Here is a 24,778-nt window from a genome sequence, read left to right on the forward strand (position 1 = left end):
CACTCACTATGGACACAATGAAAAGATCCCTCCTCTGGGGAAGAAGTTTAACTTAAAGATCTTTAAGTTGAATTCAAACCTAAGAATTTAACAGATGAATGAAACTTAAAAACTGTCAATAAAATTAACAGCCCTTAAAACAAGTCTGCTCAAACCTTCCCTCTGCTTTTGGTGGTAAAAATTAATACCCTATGCAGAAGAAAACAAACATGGTATCCTCAAAAATAATTTCTGATCCACTAATGACCACTTATGCCCCTGAAGATCAAACCCTATTATGTCTTAATTCGTGATTTTTATCCCCCTAAAGTAATTAGCAAAGAAGTATTAAATTAATGTGTATTATTCTATTGTCACATAATCACTCTTACAAAAATTATATTTCTAAGAAAGATAAAAACAAAAACAGCCAGATTTCATAACAACACACCACTTAAGCAGGAATCTTGATGTGCTTGTTTCTCCCTCACCACCTCACCACCCCCGCCAAATTATCAAAAATTTGCTACCAGAAATACAAACGAGCCATCAGAGACAGTTCAGAGCTTCTGTTACATAAAATCTATGTCGAATCCTGGCTCCATCCCCTGGCATTACTGTATAATAAAGTGACAAAAATGTTCCTGATAAAAAGGTCTTTTGAGACAAACTCACAGTTGAGGACTGTGGGGATCAGTTCTCTGCACTCACCAGGGAGGGTAGATGCGGATGATGTCTTGTGGAAGTCCCCGGAGGCAGCGTGCAGTCTCCTTGGCGAAGAGAACCCTCAGGCCAGTCCCAGGGGCCCCACCCTGAGAAGAGCTGTCAGCCTGCAGCCCCGATAACTGCTCACACATTGCAACTTGGATCGTGCATTCCTCATGAAGCTCTAGGATTTTCACAGTTAATATACCAGATTTTATACCTAGAAGGTGAAGAAAAGAACAAAAGCAAAAATGAAGTCTAAAAGACATATGGTCCAAGTGTGAATAAAATTATCATGAAAAAGAGAATCACTTTCAGATAGCCTTCTTCACCTGGAGAAAATGGTCTATATATTGATACTTTGAAAAGTAAAATACAGACTCTAACATGCTCATGGTAACATCTTTTTTTTTAAATCAATATATCCTGCATGTTGCATTTAATATGTACATTTTAAGCAACATAAGAAACAGTTTTCTATCATAAAGAAACAGTCTTGCACATACGGGAAACTCAGATCCATCACTTCACAAAGCATGTTTTCACTCCAAAACTTGAACCCTTTCAAAAATCACAACAAAAGGAGTATGACCGGGTCCTCTCCACCTCATTACCTGCTCTGATTGTCTACTTTGAAATGACACAGTATGACTGGCCGGCTGCAAGTATTCTAACGATCGTGGACGTTCAAAGTTGAGGATTTCTGTGGACTGATGGGAGTTAGGGCTCTAAATTTAAATGGGTGGAATTCGATCTGGATTCAATCACTGGGTCTCTTATTAATTAAGTTGGCCAAGTTACACAGCATTTAAACACCTCATTTTTCTCATGTGTAAACTGGGGATCATGCCACCTGCCTCGATTAACATTTTTAAGAATTAAGTAAGATAGATAAAGTTGACAGTGTGCATAGCCTATAACCTGGAAATCCCAGCGATGTACCCAGGAACTCTGTCACATGCACCAGGAGATCTAGACAAGGCTGCACATCTCAGTGTTGTTTGTAAGAGGAGGAAACCCAGCATCAGTCCATAGCCAATGGGTAAACTGTGGTGGGTTCATGGAAGAGACACTCTACAGAAGCTTATGTGAATGGACCTGATCTGTACATATCAGCTTGGAGAGATCTCAAATACAAGAGGGGTAAACAGATATGTACAGCCTAACACCCATAATGTTATTTTTCTTGAACACAAAGACTAATAAAATATTGTTACAGGTACATATGTCATACAGGTACATAAATATGGACTAGCAGGACACACAGAAAACTCGTTGTAACTGTTGAATCATGCGAGAAAGAGGAGTGTGACTCAGGAAGGGAACCCAGGGGATTTCAAACTTATCTGCCGTATTGTTTGTTATAAAAGATTAATATGTGTTATTAATTCTAGGTAGTAAATACACTTTTTTTATTACTCTCTGCTTTTTAGTTAAAAAAAATAAATGAATTAAATGAGATAAAACCAAAGTGTCCGGTACAGTGCCTTGCTAATAACAGACACCAATATGACTTTCATTACCACTTTAGCTAACTGGTTAACAGTGAGTATAAAAATTAACATTTAAACAGTACCAGCGCCTTAGTTATATAGTTTAATTTCGTTTTCATTTCTTTCTCCCTTTCACTTTTCTCTAGTCATCTTCCCCTGGACCCCAAGTTTTCCATGCCCTGCTCTCTCTGAGTGCCTTCAGCAAGCGTTCATGTATGAAGCAAGGTCATGGCATCTCCCCAGAGCACTATCTGGAACTATGATTTCTAAGTATGTGTCTATCGTGAGACTGTTTCTCAAGGTAAGAAGGAAACAGAAGGGGGAAGGATGTGACCAAGCACATCCTAAGCTGTGCTGGCTCAGCTGGGCTGGTCACTATGGAGAGTAAAACACACTGGAAAGAACGGTGCTGCCTAGGAAGTGAAGACTCAGCCTGCTCTGCCGCGACAGGTGTCTTTTTAATAAAAAGCAGCTCACCTCAGCTGGTGAACAGGAAAAGAAGTCAGGATATGTGGGGGTCACTGCGGTGAGCACACCGTTTTTCCTGGGCAGGGCAGCAATGCAGTGGGTAGAGTTCAGCTCACTGGCAGCAAAGGGAAAAGCCCTAGTGGTAGGGACTGCACTAGCCACAGGCAAATTTCTGGACATACTTTAGGAGTTTTTAAAACTTTTACCTGTGCTCAGGGGTTACCCCCAACACTATCCTCGGCCACCAGCAGCGGCTGCTGTCCAGAGCCCCATGGCCCGTGCTCTCCAGCACCCACTGTCCTGCTGGAGTTCAAGCGGCCAGTGGTGCCCGGGCAGCACCGTTCTCCCTTTGGGTAACCAATCACTGGCATGTGCGGCTGATTAAAAAGCGATATAGGTTTTCAGCGGTCTGCCCCCAACCCTACAGTCCACATAGACCCTGACAGACTTTACAAAAGGCAAGACACTACAGAAACACATAAATAGTATTACAGCAGAAATACCTATATATTTATGATGAGTCACACTGCTACTGACTGCAGTTTCTTTGAAGATTTTTATGAGAACTCCTGACAATATCTAATAACTATGAACCCCGATTTGACCATCACCACAGCATGCTTGGTGACTAAACAGGTTTGGGAGTGCTATCTTGGATGCACACAGGGCTGCGAACAGCACTTCTCCACCAAGCACCGTGAAGTCCCTCCCACAGGATGTGCTCCCACACAGGCCTGAGGAGAAGCCAGTGGTCTGCCTTCCCTGCACAAAGTAAGCAGCGTAATGTCCTCTTCCTCTGAGGGAGACAACCCAAGACAAGTTATGCATTCGATGCAAGCTTTCAATCTGAGCACAAGAGATGCTGGTTTTACAAGCGAAGAAGACTGTTCTGCAGTTAGATGGAGGAAACATAAAAGGCCATTCTGGGGCTTCCCTGGTGGCGCAGCGGTTGAGAGCTCACCTGCCGATGCAGGGGACACGGGTTCGTGCCCCGGTCCGGTAAGATCCCACATGCCGCGGAGCGGCTGGGCCCGTGAGCCATGGCCGCTGAGCCTGCGCATCCGGAGCCTGTGCTCCGCAACGGGAGAGGCCACAACAGTGAGAGGCCTGCGTACCGCAAAAAAAAAAAACAAAAAAAAAAAACAGCCATTCTGTGACAGTGGGGCAAGTTTTCCATAAATGCTGTGAGACTCAGCCAAAGTTTCATGTTGTCAAGGAAGTGTCTCCCGAATCTCAGCCAGAGCCAACTATTCCTTCCCTCTGAAATCCTCAAATACCTTATCTACACTTACAAGTACCCTCCTTTTTAAATGGAGATAGTATCAGCTATAGTCTAGAACACTGCAAACATTGAGAGAGAGAGAACAGAAAGCCTACAGTGCAGGGCCTGGTCTGTCACCCATACAATAATGGCTGCCACTGTCATCAGTCACTGTCACAATATCAACTTTTCAAGGCATTTTCAAATCTATTACGGTACTTGATCCACAATAACCCTATGCGATAGGTAAGGAAGATATTAATCTCCCTTTTTGACAAATAAAACTGAACAAGTTAGTTGCTCATATGACTTTCTTAAGGTTAGAGAGGATTACTGGCAGATTTTATGCTCAAAACTGAGTATTCTCACAAGTCCTATACTTGAAGTGTCTCAAGGGTAAATGGCAGTTAAAGACAGGAAACTGAGGATGCTTTTTTTCTCTATTTTATTATGCTCAAACGTCGGACTTGTTTAAATGTTTAAAAAAAAAGAAAAAGAAAAAGCACAGCAGGTTGAGAAATGGACTCAAGTGAGGCTTCTCGCTGGTTGGGCACAGTCAGGATTTCAACACTGAAAAGGAAGAGTATAATTTGACAGAAACCAAACGCTGAGGAAGAAGTGCCCGAAGACCAAATGGAAAGCACAGATATCAACACAGCACGAAAGTGGTTAAGACACAGGAACAGACGATTCACAGAGGAAATACACCACAGGATCTAGTAATTTCTATCCATACATATGCCGAGCAGATGAAACACTCTGTAGTTAAAATGGCAAATAGTTAACTTAAAGGCTAACATTTGATGAATGAATGCATGAATGAGTGAGTGATTTATTTTATCAGGAAACTTCTCTAAAAAAAAAGTCTTTGATTTTAAATGAGCAAGAGGCCACAAAAGAATTGAGCAAGTAATATAAGAATAAAATATATTTTTGATTCCTGGCTTAAATGACTTATTTGAAATACACAGGTGGCTAGGGTCCATTTATATGCATGTTAATTCCAATCCTCCTCAGTAGGTTATGCTGATGAATTAATATATATTGTGAGGAAAACATTCATGAATACTTATACAAAAAATACTATACAAGAAATTAACAAAAACTATAAAAGAAAGTACCAGGTGAAGCAAGTTAGTACGGGGGGAGAAATACTGAAATCATCCTCCTATAGAGACAGAAACATCGGTAATTTTTTATCATGAAATACTTTTCATAATATAATTGTTGCACTAACTTTAAGCTGTTCCACTTCATTATCCACACGATGACTGCAGAGTAATTTGGGATCCTCCCTGTATGATTACTCTCTTTATCTTCATAAATATTCTAACAGGCTAATCCATAAAGCGTCGTGATTTAAAATATATGTCCTACTATTCTCTGAAACTGGTACTTTTTCTCTTCTTCAGGCCAAATCATCAACAGGTGCCCACCATTACTTTTTTCCTCAGTCCTCACCCATCATGTACACACACACATACACACACACAGATTGGGGTAGGAGGGCAAGACAGCACAGCAAGGGTCAGGGATGGAGATCAGGGGAGTTTAAAGTACACCTGCTTCCTGTGCAGACAGAGGAGCAGGTTTCTTTCTCTCTCTCTCTCTCTCTCTTTCTCTCTCTCTCTCTCTCTCTCTCTCTCTCTCTCTCTCTCTGTGTGTGTGTGTGTGTGTGTGTGTGTGTGTGTGTGTGTGTGTGTGTGTGTTAGGGGCAAGGGACAGGGGTAACAGTGGTGTCATGATATCAGTGTTGGATTTATTAAGGCTGAGATACCTCTTAGTTATTACAGCCTGGCCCTAACTGACCTCCGCAGTCTGGTACCTGACTACTCTGCCCTAACACAAGGCCCTCCAGAGTGGCCCTCTGGTACATGTAAATTTAACGACAGCCACCTCTGTTCTTGAATCCTTCAGGCGCCAACCACTGAGTAATCCAGACAACCGTCCACTGTTTAGAGACACCTTTGTTACCAGTTACTTCTCACTGCTCTACCCTCAAATTCCACAACTCTACTCAAGTATCTTTACATTGTTTCTATACCCATACTTTAAGAAAGCATTTCACCACCACCTCCCAGGTGAATTCTCTAACCACAGTTCTGCTTTTCCATTCAGCAGGGTTGATCATTCTCCTTTATGTCATCACTGTACCACTGTACCAAGATTTTAACACATGAAATGAATAATTTAGTCTATTAAATCATGAACTCTGTGCTGTACTTGGATAAATACCAATAAAATATGTAAGAGCTGAATGAACTCGAATAATACAAACTGATGTAAAGAATTTTGGGGACTATTTTTCTGTTCTTGATTTCACTGCCAACCAAGATGGTTTTGACCTACCTCCCTCACCTCAATTGGTTTTGATATTTACCCAAAGGATGCAAATTAAACTGTAATTCAAGTGATGCTCCAAAAAGGAAAATAAACAATACAGTCCAAAATCAAATCCAAATGATGGTTTTTCTATTCACTGTATTGTACCACTGCTTTTTTTCATTACTATGCACTGAAAGTTGAATTGTACTTATTTGTACACAATTATACTATCTTTTCTTTTGAAAGGTTACAACTATGCTTAATTTTACCAATGATCCCAAACACCCAGCAATATTATGTGCCTGTGAGTATTCAGTTAGTGACTCTCTAATTAACTGCATTATTATATTATTATTAATGCTTGGTACATCAAAATTTTAGTTTCTGAGTAAATGTTGTAAGCTGCCAGGAGATTCATTTCACAGATAATTTCACAATAAAATTCATAAAGCTCTAAGCAGGAGGTCTAGATTATAATACCTAAAAACTAAATTCTGAAGAAATTTACATCTTTACCCTGTAAAAGCACTTTTCTGTTTAAAATTTATGCTCCCCCATAAAATTTTAAGTCATCTGGCAATGATGAACAGACACATTTCTTAACCACAACTGCTTACTGAACTGTAAACAATTGTGCTTTCACTTCTTGATTCTACATTTTTTTGTTTTGGCCTTTTCACCCAGTTTAAAATATTCTCTGCCAAAAGCCACAATAATTCTAAGCATGAAACAGAAATCCGAAACCCAACTCTTAAAAAAAAAAAAGACTAGATAATACTAACCAGGAGACTGTAATGTTCATCAGAGTCCCTAGCAAGGAGAACAAACAGAATTTAGCAGAGCACACCAGCCACCTGGGATCACAGTGTCACAGTGCTATCACCAGGCATGTCACCATGACTTGCTCTACAGGGGTAGCCTGTATTGTTCTGTAGAGGGTGAATGGGCAATAGAAGGTCCCATTTTTTAAGAAACCCAAGTAAGGAAAAAGCATACAAAGGCTCCAGGAAGGCAACAGATCCCTAAGCAAAGTTCATACAAAACCAGAGAAGAGGGAGTGCTCTGGACCGAATGTCTGTGTCCCCACTAAATCCATGTGTTGGACCCCTATCACCACAGTGTGGCTGTATTTGGAGATGGAGCCTCCAAGAAAGCAATTAAGGCTGAATGAGGTCACCAGGGTGGGGCCCTGGCCTGACAGGATTAGCGAGTATCCTTAGAAGAAGAGACACCAAGAGATTCCCTATATCTCTCTGCTGAGCACAGAAGAAAGGCCATGTGAGCACACATCCAGATGGCTGCTACCTAAAAGCCAGGAAGAGGGCTCTCACTAGAAACTGACCATGGTGGCACCTCAATCTTGAACTTCCAGCCTCTAGAACTGTGAGAAAATAAATGTCTGTTGTTTAAGCCCCGCATCTATGGTAATTTGTTATGGCAGCCCAAGCCGAATAAGACAGATTTTGGTACCATGAAGTGGGATGCTGCTGTAATAAATACCTGAAAATGTGGAAAGAGCTTTGTAACTGGGTAATGGGCAGAGGCTGGAGGAGTCTGGGGTGCTTGCTAGAAATATGGATGTTAAAGGTGATTCTGGTGAGGTATCAAACGGAAATGAGGAACAAGTTATTGGATACTGGAGGAAAGGTGATTGCTATGGACTGAATGTTTATGTCCCCCCCAAATCTATATATTGAGACCCTAATCCCTAATTTGACTGTGTTTGGAGGTGGGGCCGTTTGGAGATAATTAGGCCAAGAAGGTGGTGCCCTCATGAATGGGGTTAGTGCCCTTATAAGAAGAGACACAAGAGAGAGGATCTCTCTCTTAGCACGTGAGGACACAGCAGAAGGCAGCCATCTACAAATTAGGAAGAGGCTCTCACCAGGAACCAAATCAGCTGGTACCTTGGATTTGGACTTCCCAGCCCCCAGAGCTATTAGAAATAAATGTTTGTTGTTTAAGTCACCCAGTCTATGGTATTTTTATTACAGCAGCCCAAACTAAGACAGCAATTTTTATTATAAAATGGCAAAGAGCTTGACTGAATTTTTTTTAGTGTCGTATGGATGATGAAACATGTGAGTCGTGAGATTAGATAGTTATAAGAGATTTCTAAGCAAATGTTAAAGGTACGGCCTGAGTCCTCCTGACCTCTTACGATGAAATGCAAGAGAAAACAGATGGACTGAAGAAGGAATTGTTCTGCAAAAAGGAAGATTTGTAAAATTCTCAGCCTGTCCATATTGCAAAAAAATGAAAGAGCATGTTTGGAAAAGGATGCCGAAGGTGTAGCTAAACTGTCACTCAGTAAAGAGATGATGTGATTAGAGGAGCAGAAACACTGCCAGTTTGAACTGAAGGAGACAGAACCCAGAGGAAATGAAGAAAGGCTGTTACACTTCCAACAGGGCAAAAGAACCATTCTGCTAATGTGCATCATCCTTCAAAAAAGGGAAGGATGACCCTAAAGGCAATCCAGAGATCGTAAGGGCTGGCACTCTCGCCACAGGCCCAGGGCAGGGCTGATATGTTCTCCTGGGTTTCAAAGGGTAGGGCTGCCTCTAGGGTTTGGGCGGGCGAGGCCGCCCCTCCCTGCCTGGGGTGGCGCCTCTGCAGAGAGCCCTGGGTGAGGCCCAAGAGAGCTGGGGCGACACTGCCCTCCAGTGGACCTGGAGGCCAGAGCACGGAACCAAAGAGCATTGTCTCTGAGCCTTAAAATCTACTAGAACTTCTCTTGGTAGTTTTTGGACTTGCTTGGGACATATCACCCCTTTCTTCCTTCCTATTTCTTCTTTTTGGAACGGGATTGTCTACTCTGTACCTGACCCAGCATTGTATTTGGAAGCACATAACTTGGGTTTCACAGGCTCACAGTTGTTGTGGAATTTTGCCTCAGGATGAATCAGACCTGAGTCTCACCCATATCTGATTTAGATGATATTTAGATGAAACTTTGGACTGTACAGTTGATGCTGGAATGAGTAAGACTTTGGGGGCTGCTGGGGTAGAATGAACGTATTTTGAATGTGAGAGGACATGAATTATGGAAGGCCAAGGGCACAATGTTATAGACTGAATGTTTTCGGCCCTCAAAATTCGTTTGCTGAAGCCCCCCCCCGCAACCCCCCAGTGTACCTATAGTTAGAGAAGGGGCCTCTAAGGAAGAAACTAAAGTTAAATGAGCTCGTAAGGACAGGGGCACTGATTCGATAGAATTAGTGTCCCTATGAGAAGAGAAACCAGAGAGCTGGATTTCTCTCTCTTCCTCTCTCTCTCTCTCTCTGCATGAGCGCACAGCCAGATGGCAGCTGCCTACAAGCCAGAAAGAGAGCCCTCACCAGAACCAGATCATGCAGGCACCCTGATCTCAGAATTCCAGCCTCTAGACCTGTAAGCAATAATGTCTGCTGTTTAAGCCACCCAGTCTGTGGTACTTTGTTATGGCTGCCCAAGCTGAGACAGGGGCTTATAACACGTTAAACTTCCCAAGGTGTAAATGTAAAATAGATAGCTAGTGGGAAGCAGCCGCATAGCACAGGGAGATCAGATCGGTGCTTTGTGACCACCTAGAGGGATGGGATAGGGAGGGTGGGAGGGAGACGCAAGAGAGAGGGGATATGGTGATATATGTATACGTATAACTGATTCACTTTGCTATACAGCAGAAACTAACACACCATTGTAAAGCAATTATACCCCTTTTAAAGATGCAAATAAATAAAGTTTCCTGTGCTATACAGAGAAAGAAAAAAAAATTTTTTTCCAAGGTGTGGTGTGTATGGGACCACCTAGTGTGCAAACTGACCCCTTCCACTCTGAGTACAAAGAAAGGTCTTCTCTTCCATATTTAAAAACCTTATTTCATAGTACTGCAGGTAATATTTTTGGCTCAGAAAACAGGATTAAAATGGTGTCCAAAAATCACACTGAAAACAACTTTTAAAAGGTCACATGGGACTTCCCTGGTGGCGCAGTGGTTAAGAATCTGCCTGCCAATGCAGGGGACACGAGTTCGATCCCTGGTCCGGGATGATCCCACATGCCACGGAGAAACTAAGCCCGTGTGCCACAACTACTGAACCGGCGCTCTAGAGCTTGTGAACCGCAACTACTGAAGCCCACGTTCCCTAGAACCTGCATACTGCAACTACTGAGCCCATGTGCCGCAACTACTGACGCCTCTGCGCCTAGAGCCCGTGCTCTGCAACGAAAGAAGCCACCGCAATGAGAAGCCTGTGCACCACAATGAAGAGTAGCCCCCACTCACTGCAACTAGAGAAAGCCCACACGCAGCGACGAGGACCCAACGCAGCCCCAAAAAAACCCCAAAGTACCTTAAAAAAGGTCATATGGCTGTTAAATATCTCTATAAATTTAACATCAGCTGAAAAGTAAATAAATGCGATGAGAAAAATTTTAAGAACCCAATTACAAAATAGCAAATTACTAATTGGGGGTTGTTAGTAGAGCCCTCTAGAATTTGGAACTCATACCCACCCTCTTCTAAGCAATCCTGAAGAAGGACAGAATTGCATGTGCATCTGTAGAGAAGAGCATACCCACTGCCAGGGCAACACACTGTAAATCTTGTAGATACACTTACTGATGTGCTGATAGAATCCAGGGTGTCCCTACTGCCATGTTATTCTTTTTTATTTATTTATTTATCTATCTACCTATCTATTTATTTATATTTTGGCTGTGTTGGGTCTTAGTTGCTGCGCACGGGCTTTCTCTAGTTGCGGCAAACAGGGGCTACTCTTTGTTGCGAGATGCACGGGCTTCTCATTGTGGTGGCTTCTCTTGCTGTGGAGCACAGGCTCTAGGCGTGCAGGCTTCAGCAGCTGTGGCACGCGGGCTCAGTAGTTGTGGCGCACGGGCTTAGTTGCTTTGTGGCATGTGGGATCTTCCTAGACCGGGGCTTGAACCCGTGACCCCTGAGTTACCAGGCGGATTCTTAACCACTGCACCTCCAGGGGAGTCCTGCCGTGTTATTCTTGATACTTCCTCCACTATCAACCCTCAACCCCCTCTCACTCTCTAAGAACTATTAATAAAGGGTATTCCAGTGAAGAACTTCTAATTCATCAGTTAAGTCCATTTAAATTAGGTCAAAATAGGCAAAATCTACAATTAGGCAGAGCAGTACACGTCCCAGGAGGAGTACAGTGAATTCACAACTACTAAACAAAAGTAGGTATTTTGGTCTTGGGTGCTATCTCCTCCCAAGGACACTGTAACAAACACTAACAGGGAGGAGAGGGAAAAGAAGAGAGATTAACTCACGGATGAAAATGAGATGATATCATAAAAGTTATCATCTCTCAAAGGGCGTGCAGGGAGAGACCAGAGAGTGCAATCACAAGTGAAACACTCAGGGACCCGGAGGGGGAAGCACTCTGAGAATGACTTTACACAGGAACACTGGACAGGGACAGGTAAAAGAGCAACACAGAATCCCAAAGTAGAAATCACCTAAGGGTTGACAAAGTCAAATTTTCTCAGTAAAGAAACAGGCACAGATCAAGTGACCTGCATGGGCCTTCACTTCCGGCAGAGTTGGGACCATTTCTGCACTCTGGTGTCACATGGAATTTTGAAATTTACCACTGACACCATTTATTTACTACATAAACACATCCTGAGTCACCAGGCATGGCTCAGGTTGCTAGGTCAGCCCTACACTTCCTTGTAGCACTTTGCAGAGTTAGGATTTACCTATACTTTATATAATTACAATACAATAGGATACCAGAAGTATAACTACAAACAAAGAAAAGTATACTAGGCCTAGTGGTCAAGTGTATGTCATGAAAGACACAGGTGATACAGGAAGGAGGTATGTAGCGCTGTGACGGGTGCAAGGTGGCACAGCAAGGGGTTGGGTTGTGAGAGATAACCAGTCAGGTAGGCTGGGACCCTGACCAAGAATGCTCACCAGAGACTTTAACGGTGATGGATATCTACTCTGACAGAAGAGGCAGTCAATGGAAGTTTTTTAAAGCAGACAAGTGATATCAGATTTGCCTCTTAGGAAGATGACTCTGATAGTCTGAAAATGAGGAAAGGGCAGTGGCAGGGAGACCAGATGGAGACTGACACAGTAATCCAGGCCCAAGGGAACAGGGGCCTGAACTAGTGGTTGATGGGATCAATGGAGAGACTGACTTGAGAGGCAGTTCTAAGGTAGAATCACTAGCATCTAGGGACTGGATGGATTGAAAAAATGTTCAAGAAAGCCCAATGTAAGGCTGCGCAGTTCATGCGCCCGGGCAGGCAGGTGCTGGGGCACGTTGAGTCTGCTGGGTCTTCAGGACGCTTAGGTGCAGGCGGTGCTGAGGCTGGGCCAGGAAAGGCCACAGGACAGACTTACCAGACCGCCTAGCAGTCCTGGCGGAGGTGGCATGGAGACCCCAGATTACCCAGGAAGGGGACACAGGACGAGAAGAGGGCCAAGACAGAAGTCTGAGGAACACCTGTTGACGCCAGCCATCCTTCAGGCACCAGCGTCCCAAGTGGAAATTATAACCCCTTTGAAAGTAAAAATGAGCTGAAGGAGTGTGGAAAACTAGACTGGTGAAAAGGTTAAGATGACACACACAAGATTTCACAGCATGGACAAAGGCCAGTGCGATACTGAACTAGGCTGGAGGATAAAAACGACAACTGGTTGAGCGAGCCAGAGAAAAGCCTGCCTTGCCAATATCAACACTTTTCTAAAGGTTAAAACCAGAATTTTGAACATATAGATAATTTTTGTCATTAATGAGGTCCCAATTTAACTCTATGAATGAATTTTGATTCACTGAACCACATGTGGAATTCAACGGGAACCACGTTTTACCCACTGTATAATTCATTTAGAATGGGCTAACTGTGCAGTCTTATTTTTGGATCATTTACAACAGAAAACAGAAATGAAGATTCTTTTAAAGCTCAGATCTATCAGAAAACGATCTGTAGAATTACTATTTTTCTTTTCATGTAAAAAGAAATGGAGAAAGCACAGATTAAATAAATTTAGAGGGAACCTGAAAGCATCATTTAATTCTGCTGTATCACCAAACCTCATTTTATATACTTTTAGGTAGAAAAACTCGTAAGAATTAAAAATGGATGTGGCAGAAGCAGCCAAGGGGTGACAGATATGTTAGCTGGAGAGTTGAGTTTGGTATTAGTATCCCTTCCTCTGTTCCTCAGGTCCCATCATTATTTTTAACATAATTATGAAATAACTTGGTATTATGAAATTCATTCACATATGAATTCTTTATTCTTCTGTTAACTTATACTTAAAATGATCACTGGAAATTATAGTCATTTGGGACATGAAATCACATCTCTAACAGTGGGCAAACTAGTATCATACTTTGTTTCCTGACTTAAATAACTCAAGAGTATTAATGTGAATTCCTCCTGCCCATGACTACAAAGAACAATATTAAATACCACTGCTGTACCGAAATGTGGGTCTGGATATAAAAAAAGGGGGGGAAATAAAGCTTAGACCCTAATTGGCTTTCTGGTTTTATTGGTCAGAGGGGAGCTGGAGACAATCCAGAGGCAGCTCCCTTGACCCAGAGGAAAGGGGAAGTTAAGAAAAGGAACTGCGTGAAACCTCTCCAGCAACCTGGGGCTGACCCACACTGAGTAGGTCACAAGCAGTGTCCCTTCACTTGAAGCAAAGGGTGGTTAAGTAAGGTAGATCAAGGAGTTTAAGAAAACATTTTAAATGAGTTTTCTAAGACTCTGAACTAAAAAATACAACCCGCTTCATGTCATTCTCATTTCATAAATCTAAACAGACATGCATTGTTTTTAAACTTGTCATATTGTGTCAAAAATCCCATGTCGTTTACATACACTACCAAACGTAAAATAGACAGCTAGTGGGAAGCAGCCACATAGCACAGGGAGATCAGTTCGGTGCTTTGTGACCACCTAGAGGGGTGGGATAGGGAGGGTGGGAGGGAGGGAGACGCAAGAGGGAAGAGATATGGGAACATATGTATATGTATAGCTGATTCACTTTGTTTTAAAGCAGCAACTAACACACTATTGTGGAGTAATTATACTCCAATAAAGATGTCAAAAAAAAATCCCATGTCCCCACAGAAACTAAAGATTTAAAAGGCATAAAATATTGACAAAAGTCAGCCAAATTAAATGAACAGATAACCACATGCTTCATGTCCTAGCTTTAAACACTGAACATTAGAAGACTTAGACTAAATCATATATCTTTTTAACAATTATTTTTCAAGTAACTGAGGGATCTTAGTTTACCAACTAACTTGCTTTGGTAGAAAGAATCAGCCTAACGTTTCCTAACCCAAGACACTCTTCCATTATGAGAAAGTACCGCATCAAAGCGATTAAGAAACTAGGTGACTGGGAAGGAGACACGCGCGTCTCCACGAAGTCCTGGCTCTTCCTGCTCCACTGCTGTCGCTGTACAGGAAAGGCTGCCCTGCTGTTCCTGCTTTCTCTCCTGACCACTCAAGTGGGGAGTCTGGAACATGACCCCATTTCAGGGGGCTCCGTGGCCTCAGAGGAGCCCCTGCAAAGCAGTGAGGAAGAGGCAAGGGGCCAGATTTCTGGCTTCGAATTCCCAGCAAGTCCGAGTGAGCCCCGCTCCACGGGCGCCACTACACTGGAGGTTAGAAGCTTCCTGTGTGTCAGGGGCACAGCGATGCCCACGTAAGGTTCATGCAGGGAGAGAAGGAACAGTGCCTAGGGACCCGCTGTGGCCTTGGAGACGGAAGCCTCTGAGTGCTCAGAGCTAACTATGCTAGAGGGCAAGGGCCAACTAACACTCTGCCTTGTGAAAACTGTCTCACTGGAAAAATCAGCCTCGTTATTGAACTTTTCACATCCTGACACAAAAGTATAAATTTTACTACTTCTTGAGGAAAAGTCAGGGTGGAACTCTCTATTTCACATTCTCCTCCCTTCTCTAATTGTGAAAATAATACATTTGATTTTAACAAATTTCTTCTTTTATAAGAGGAACATTTTTTTAAAACCCTGTCCCAACACCTTTTCCAATGATAACCTTTGTTAACATTTTTGTACAACTTATTTTATAGTATTTACTAAGACTTCCAAACTATTATATAATGTGAAGAAAATCTAAAAGCATTAGAAGTACCCAGGAGCACTATCCTGAAGATTTTATTATAATCATCAGAATAAGGAATGGTACATGATATCTTTTAATTTTTCTTGAAACTGTATAAATACAACATTCTTCAGGAGTACTCACTGCAGTTACCCTCCTTTAGAGCTTGACGGAGTAACCCTTATTCCCTTTGGCTTTGTTTCTTTTGTCTGATTTTCCAAAATGTGCTTCAATAAGTAAAATTTTATAGACATTATTAAAACATCTTCAAGTGTAAAATACTGTTTTGTTTCCTTCTAAAGAATAAATCTTTAATAGTAATTTTAAATAAGGAAGCAAGAAAAAATTAATTATAAGATTATGACAGAGTCAGATCTGTCCGTGATGAACCCACATTTGCTGCTTAATAAAAGTTTGAATGAAAGAAATAAGAGACAAAGTAAAACAAATACACACAAGTTAAAATATTAAGGCCACCTGTCATGATAAAACAAAGAGATGAGGCACCAATACACTGTATTTCGCTAGTAACTAAAAACCCTGAAATTAACAGAAAACCTCTATTTCTATTGAGTAGCGATGGTTATAGGGATACTTGCTTTACAAGTACTTGTTAAGGTATATATCTACGTTTTCTATATTATCTTCTTTGTGATATATTTCAACACAAAATAATAATTTAAGAAAAGCAAATATTCACAAGGTAAAGGTTCTTCAAAATAAAGAATCTGTTGCATCCCAGATTTTCCAAAGCTTTAAATTGTACTTTTATATTTCTCTGCTTGAATAAAATGTATACCAAATAAACTGCTCCCTACTGAATTTCAATAATAACCTTTAAAAAAAACCTTTCAATTATAATGATTGTGTGCAAGTGGAAAAATATTTAAAATATGGGCTATTCAGCATCTGGAGCCTGTGCTCCACGGCGGGAGAGGTCACAGCAGTGAGAGGCCTGCGTACCGCAAAACAAAACAAAACAAAACAAAAACAAAGACAAAAAAAATATGGGCTATTCAGGTCAATGAGTACATGGAAAGATACTCGACATCATTAATCATTACAGAAATGCAAATCAAAACCACAATGGGCTATCACTCCATACATGTCAGAATGGCTATCATCAAGAAGACAGATAAATGCTGGTTAGGATGTGGAGAAAAAGGAACCCTTGTGCACTGTTGGTGGGAATGTAAACTGGTGCAGACACTGTGGAAAACAGTATGGAGGATCCTCAAAAAATTAGAACTACCATATGATCCAGCAATTCTAGTTCTGGGAACACATCAGAAAGAAATGAAAACACGATGTCAAAGAGATAGCTGCACCCTCATGTTCACTGCAGCATTGTTGACAATAGCCAGGATGCGGAAATAACCAAAGTATCTATCAATGGATGAATGGATAAAGAAAGTGTGAGAGAGATATACATATATATTTATATACTACATATATATAAAATATCCCAGTGTGTATACATCACACACACACACACACACACACACAGAGGAATGTTATTATTCAGGCATAAAAGAGAAGTTCTGCCATTTCCAACAATACGGATTGACCCTGAAGTCATCATGCTAAGTCAGAGAAAGACAAATACAGTATGATCTCACTTAGATCTCACTTTAATCTAAAAAAACACACATACAAAAACAAAAAAACCAACAAACCAAACTGATAGAAAAAGAGATCAGATTTGCGGTCACTAGAAGCAGGGTTGGAGGAAGGGGCAATTGGAGGAAGGTGGTCAAAAGGCACAAACTTCCAGTTCTAAGATAAGTACGTACTAGGGATGTGATGTACAGCACGGTGACTAAGTTAATGCTGCTGTGTGGTACGTAGGGAAGTTGTTAATAGATCCTGAGAGTTCTCATCACGAGGGAAAAAGTGTATTTTTTCTTTCTCTTTTCTTTTGTATGCATATGAGATGATGGATATTAATTAAACTTGTGATGATACATATACGTATATCAAATCATTACGCTTTATACCTTGCACTTATAGTGATTATATCTCAATAAAACTGAAAAATATCTCTCAATAAAACTGAAAAAAATTGTATCTCGGTAAAACTGAAAAAAGATAGAAACAAGAAAAATATGGGCTATTCAAAATCTCAGTTAAATTATGATTTTTCTTGCAAAAATTAATAAGTAACAAAACCACCATTCCATAACTCTTTAGCCACGTTTCTTCGATACTCTGGCCTGGAAACTAGACGGGGACTGGAGGCACGCGCTGTAAATGTGAAGCTCCCCCGCGGCCTGCCCAGCACGGCCCAATGCCTCACAGATCCTGCACTGTGCCAACCTGTACCTGTATTTTCCCTTTGCTTATCATCTATCTCACTCAACACAATGAAAGTTCCACGAGTGTAGTGACAATGGTGTATATTGTCTGGGACACAGCAGGCTCTCAATAAACACCTGTGGAAGGAATAAATGAAAGATGAAGTGTCCAGTTCCTTGCCTGTGCCTGTCTCTTGCTACCATCCCATCTCCACCACCAGATTCTAAGCGCCAGAAAATTAGCAGTGAGGGAGAATAACATTTATTTCATATAACTAAAATTAGCACGGAAATATGGGCACATAAAAAACGTCCCTCTGCACAAGTGATGTACGTGACAATTTCACAGAAAAAGACACTGAAACTGCTTGGTTGCTTACCTTCTACAATACAATTTAGAGCAGAATCAGTGTTTTTTAATTAGCTAATTGAAGTGACCTTAAACAACCCCCCCCCAAAAAGCCTTTATCAAGAATAGGCAGTGAAAAACTTAACATTTAAAGAGTAAGGCCCTGTCTCCTGCCTCCAAATCAGCTTTCTTCACTTAACAAATAATCTCTGACTCTAGGGACTAGAAAATAAAATGTCTGGATACTTTTAGGATTTGGAAGGCATAGTGCAGCTCCACAGGGTTGCTCTGAGAGCTGTGTGCACTCCTCACTCAGGGCCTGGCAGGAGGCGCATTCAGTGGGAGCCATCACTTGTATTATCTACATCAGTCTAAACTCCAGTGTCTCACCTACTTGCATCATCTCTGAAAAACTTTCAAGTCTGGCATCCAGAAATCCAAGGAGAAATTATGAACAGCAAATTCTCCCCTCCCCTGAATTTAGAGATTGTTCTCTGGAGGAGGAAACAACAACAAATAAAAAGCAAACACCCCACAAAACAACAACAAAAGCTCTGGCAGTGGAGTGTGTAATAAAATGTGGCACTGGAAAACAGTAAGGTAGTGAATGTAATTTTGAAAAAATCACGGTGGGAAAAATAAGGAAATAATTATTCTCTGGCAGACAGGCAGCCTTGTGTGAATTTACTGATATTTTAAGGAAACTCAGTATTTCATCTAGGTGAGCCCACAGGGGCTGTTTGCCAACTATATGGGACACCCAAGGGCTGGTTAGCACTGTATGTGGACGCAAGATTTCACATGTGGTTGTATCAGGATGCTGGTGAGCAATGCTGGCAAAAGGCACGGACAGAGGTATTTACAGTATTTTGTGGCCTACACTTTACAAAGTTTCAGCTGACCACAACTCAGTGGCAAAACGGTAAAAAAAAAAAATTAAAATCCTTTTAATCCAAAAGCTATTAAATGCTAATGTCAATGTGAATAACTAGGTTCATGCTTTGCTCTGATACCACCAATCTAAATTCGAGGTGACACATTTACTGCTTTTGAAACACATACACGTGCACAGAAACCTAAAGTACATCTGTCCTCACAGGCCAGTGCTCACACACACGCCCTCAGCGAGCACTGCCAACACGTTCAATGGCAGCAAGGTGACGAACAAGGAAATCCAGAGAGAATTCTGCTTTGGACGACAGTAACTGCTACTGCACTTCACTGATTTCCCTCCTTTCTTATCCACCCCCTTCTTCCTTCTGAAGTTTAGAGCGAACTTCTACGAACAAAAATCTTGTGAAAAATAATTTATCTCAAACCCATCATTTTTTTTGTTGCACTTCTTCTTTCTTCTTTTTTTTCTCTTTACACTCTTCCTGAACAGTATAAGAAGTTCAGTTTCTTTTTCATCCAAGAATATCTGTAACTATTATTAGTCTTAAAAACATAGATATCAAACATATTGTGAAAATATTTGTTGCACTGTTACTAAACAGAGGTCAGACAAAGGAATCATTACACTCACATCTACAGAAGTCGGGCACAATATGGGCTCATGTCCTCAGGGCCTGGATCTGCCTTCCCAGCAATCTACCCAGAACAAGATGGGCCACGATCACGGGCCAGCAAGGGAGACTGTTTGATATAAATCTGACTCTGCCACCTGCTAGCCAGGACACAGGACCCTGCCTGTCCAGATTCTCTCTGTCTCTAAAATAGGATCAGAGAACCTAACTGAAAGGTCGGCTGTGAGGATTAAATGAGATGATAAACATGTGAAATACTCTGAATACCACTTAATAGAAACTGACCATTGCCATCCAGGTAAATGGCAAACTACTGTTGGAAAACTGTTTCCCCTCAAATAGGAAGAAGAGAAATAAAATGGTTCCTGAAAAGAAATCTAGGAAATATTTTTCTCTTGTTTCTATAATCACAATTCTCTATTCTACAGCCATATTTTAAATTGCATATTTGCAAGGCATCACATTGCAATAAAATCCAAGAGTGGCCTCCAAGCCCTGAGTGGTCTACCCTCTGCCTTCTCTTCTGTGTTTCATCCAACACATCCATCTATATTGGCCTTCATGTGTAGTGCACATGCTTCTCTCTGTTCTTTCAACAGCAAAGCTCAATCTCTCCTGAGTGTATCAAAAAACAACTACAACAAAAACCAAGAAAATAGGCACACATAAAAATTTACTCAACTTTTAAGAACCTTGAGATGTATGTCTTTTATATTGAAATGTACTAGAAGGTACTAACAAGGTAAACAAAACTGATTATTAAATGGTAAGAGTTATAAAACAGCCCAGAAAAGTAAGCTATCCATGAGGGAAGAAAAGAAGAGTTGAAATCCACAAACTAAAGGTGTTAAAAAAATTTTTTTCTTAAAGCCAGAAACATGTGCTAGAGATACTCACTGAAATATTTGATATTAATATGCAACGTCTTACAAAACTAGACAAGCACTTACTATAACACCCAGCAACTGCACCCTTGATCATTTATACCAGAAAATTAAACACCTATGTTCACTCAAAATCTTGTTCACAGCACCTTTATTTGTAAGGTCTAAATGTCCCTCCACAGGTGCACAAAGTGTGGTACATCCATATCACAGAGTAAGAGGAACTAACTGCTGATATACACACAAACTTGGATAAATCTCAAGGGAATGGTGTTGAGTGAGAAGAAGTCAATTCCCCAAAGGTTACATACCATATTATTTCATTTATGGAACATTTCTGAGATGACAATGGTGAACACACTGGTGGTTGCGAGGCTTTAGGTGGGAAGAGGTGGCTAAAAGGGAGTCCGCGGGATCCTGATGATGAGTGTCCTGTATCTTGACTGTGGTAATGGGCACATGAATCTACCCAGGTGATAAAATTACATAAACAAAACAGACACACACGAGTGCATATAAGCTGGTAAAACCTGAATAAGGTTGGTGAATTGTATCTGGATCAATTCCTGGTTGTGCCAGCGTACTAGACATAGGAAAAACGTCAGCCTTGGTGGAACGAGGTGAGGGGCACAAGAAGCCACTGTGTTATTTCTTAGAATGGCATTAGTTTAATGTGAATCTACAATTACCTCCAAATGAAAAGTTTTTTTTTAAAAGGCAGAAAGGGCTTCCCTGGTGGCGCAGTGATTGGGAGTCCGCCTGTCGATGTGGGGGACGTGGGTTCGTGCCCCGGTCCGGGAAGATCCCACATGCCGCAGAACGGCTGGACCCGTGAGCCATGGCCGCTGAGCCTGTGCGTCCCGGAACCTGTGCTCCGCTACGGGGGAGGCCGCGGCAGTGGGAGGTCCGCGTACCGCAATAAAAAAAAAAAAAAAAAAGGCAGAAAGATGTGTTGAAGACATCTACTCAAATATTTCAAGTTAGTAAGCAGGCTCCACGTCCCTCTCAACTGTGGAATAATTAGATAATGCTCCTCAAATATAAGAAACTTGGGAAGAAAGGCCTCAGGCTAAATTATTACAATTACAGATTAATTTTGTAAACCATAATTTCTCATATCTGAGGGATATAAAGGTAGACTCAGTGAGATATACTATACTTAATATTCAGAACAAAAACCAAGATGTGGTTCATAAATTACTACTAACTCCTAGACTTCTCAAACCCATCAGAAGAAGGAAAAATCAAGCCCGACACAGTGCCCTGGTCATTCAAAATTAACCAAAGCTCAATAACGCTCTTGAGTCTGAAGAGAAGAAGACGGGATTCTGACTGCGGTACTGTGCAAACCCAAAGGTACACCCACACCCTAAGGGGGAGGAGAAGCTGCTGCTCTCGGTTGCTTCTGAACTTCCAGATCTGGCGGCAGTGAAACCAACCTCAGAATGACAGTGCTTCTGTGTTTCCACAGTCTATCAAGTCCCAGGGCCATCCTAGAGCTGCACATCCTTCCCATGCAGTTTGATTTATTATTAGCACAGTTCATAAGGCAAGGGTCTACAGTTATACGCATTTTTGACAGGGAAATTAAGAGGATTAGAGAGTTTAATTACAGAGATATTTTAACAAATCCATCGCTGAATTTCAGCTGTTTACTAAATTTTAGTTCTTGGGATTGGGGAGACAGGGAGTTACCTCTACTTAATATTTTCGAGTTTTTCTCTCATTTATTCAGTTGCTATACACATACAGAAATGAGAAAAAACTTTTCTTATGTTAAAAGAAGAAACTTCTTCTGCCAGGCCACACAGGAAACAAAACATCAAATAGTGAAATGTTCCTCCTAATATATGTTTATAATGAGTTATATCAAAAGTAAAGAAAAAGACACAACTTATTACAAGACATCAAGGGGAGGATTCACAGATCTGAAAAATAAATTCATCTAAGAGACAAACAAAACCCAAGTTCCTAAATATAGAGACTTCTAACAGAAAAATCTATTAGAGATGGTCACATTCATATTTTCAAATTCACGGATTAATTTTTGGCTCTGGTTTTTTGTTTTATTTTGTTTTTGTCTTTTATTCATGGTATAATTAAATATCACGAATACCCTCTATTCCCAAGTTAAAGAAGAGAAAACATAAGGAACATTCCAAATAAGCTATTTGGTGCCAATGAGCCAAACAAAAGGTCATCTTTTCCCCTCGGTCCAGGCACCCAGGCACACTAGTTTGTCTTGGTATTTTTCTAGTCCAGCCTCCAGAAGACACTCTCTCAGCTCTGTGCTTGACAATTTGGTTCATTCACTGTAATGTTGCAACTCATTAGAAGGGTTCTGCACCAATTTAGTGAGCCTAGGACTTTGGTACATCACTGAGCTTGGTGTTGTTTATTAAATGTTTGTTTCAGGGGTGTGTGTGTGTGTGTGTGAGTGATATGTGTGAATGTCGTGTGTGTATTGGGAGATGCTGTAAGATGTACTGTTTACTGTGGGTCACAGCCACAAAAGTCTGAAAGCTACTGGGACAGAGCAAGAAAAAGGTATAGTACAGAACCCTCCCACTCAGATCTTTGGACACCTAGAGAAAAAGGTGTAAAAATAGTGATGATCAACTTCATATATTTTAATGTAAAAATACTTTTAACTGGCATTTTCTTTACTCACAGATGCCAGTGCAAGCCTTACCTGAAAGTGTCCTTTGGTAAGAAAGATACTGATGTCTCCACAAAGAAACGGCAGATCTCTCTCGATTCTGCAGTCCATTTAGTCTTTCTGCTAGCCCGCCTCTGTTCAACAAATTATAATGTATTAAGCTTAGTTAAAAGAAAAGCTTCAGAATAGTTGGTACATTTATATTTTATACCCTCCAATCAGGCACAAATAAAGCATTCAAATTTTAACTTGTTTGGCAATACATTCTCTTCCTAGAGGCCAAATCCTTCTAGGTTAGTAATCTCCTTTTTAAAGATTTCTCGGAAGATCAGTTTTCTGATTCTTAGAAATACGGGCTCCTCTGAGATCAGTATGACTTCCGGACTATCCTTTCTTAGTTTACTTATTCCATATATATGTCCTGATTACGTGTTTCCTACTCTACCTAGCCAAGCACCAGGTGCCAAGGGTACAAAGAAGGCAATAAGCCATGTCACGGTGGGCCTTACAATCTGATCAGCAGACGGGCAAACAGATAATTGTAAAATGGGTTCAGAGTTGTAGTCAAGAATAAAACCTGTACACTGTTGATAGGTAGAACACTCAAATAAGGATTTGGGTATGGGCTCATTACTTGGCCTACAGAGATAATTGAGTATTAATCATAAACATACAGCAAGGATACCAACATTATACAAAGAAGAAAACTTCCATGCATGACAGGAAGACAATTCATAACAATGGACATACAGGCACTTCACAAGAGCCCTGACCTATCAATGACTAGACAGATAGATAGGTAGGTAGGTAGATAAATTATAAATTCATATAAACACACATTTTTTTAAATTCGTAAACTACCTATACTCAGAAGTCAGCAGCTCCTAACACATCTGTGATCTTAAGAGAAATCAAGATCAGCTGTTAATCACCATTATGACTACATGTTATATAATTTATCAATGTATTATCTCATAAAATTATGTTCACTGATCATTTCACTACATTATCTCATTTTATTCTAATAATATCCCTTTGAGGTAGAAAGAACAGACATCAATACCCACCTCATACATTATAAAATCAGAGCTTAGAGAGAGGTTAAGAAAATTCTCCAATATCGTATAACTAGCCAGATGAGGAAACATTCTTGAAAACAGAAAGAACTGAGCACAGTGTATGGCATTTAGTAAATCTTCAAAAAATGTTCGTCACTGGTGTTACTGATTCTGTTAGATTTTTACTTGCACCCTATGCTCTTTCCACAATGATGGAAGGATCTTACTTTAAAACATATTATATATATTGTCACTACCAACTACTTTGTTTTCCTATAGGTAGCTGTTTTTCTACAGGCAGTAATTATTTCTGAATACGTGTGTGTGCAAGCAGTATATATAACAGCAATTTTTAAAAAATTATCATAATCACATAAATGCCAAAGAATCTCTACTTTATATATATGCAAGCCCTTCTTATCATTCTGTTTACATGAAGTAACTCATTTATACACCCCCTCTAAACAACACCACAAAAGGAGGTACTACTGTCATCTTTATTTTACAGATGATGAACAGAGACACTGAGTGCACAGCACTGCAGGTGAGACATCTGCTGAGGGCACAGCTGGATGCATGCCACGCAGTCTGGCCCCAGAGATCACAAGCTTAGACTCATGATGTACCTACTGCCTCTTCAAGAATACTTACTA

The 24,778-nt window shown here is 40.9% G+C and overlaps 1 protein-coding gene across 1 annotated transcript in view; it reads right to left on the reverse strand.

Annotated features, from left to right (window-relative positions):
- Positions 1–686: 686 nt before the first annotated feature.
- The window catches only part of LOC309835286 (DNA repair-scaffolding protein-like), a gene marked incomplete at its 3' end in the record, with an annotated part of 120,000 nt that continues 95,908 nt past the window's right edge, over positions 687–24,778 (reverse strand). Inside the window, exons 6-7 of the mRNA XM_082674684.1 lie at positions 23,101–23,201; positions 687–904 (exon numbers count right to left, since the gene is read on the reverse strand). Coding sequence (XP_082530810.1) covers positions 687–904; positions 23,101–23,201 — 319 coding nt within the window. The remainder of the gene's footprint in view (positions 905–23,100; positions 23,202–24,778) is intronic.

Source organism: Grampus griseus (assembly GCF_964374135.1).
Source record: "Grampus griseus genome assembly, chromosome: 17".
Classification (NCBI taxonomy): domain Eukaryota; kingdom Metazoa; phylum Chordata; class Mammalia; order Artiodactyla; family Delphinidae; genus Grampus; species Grampus griseus.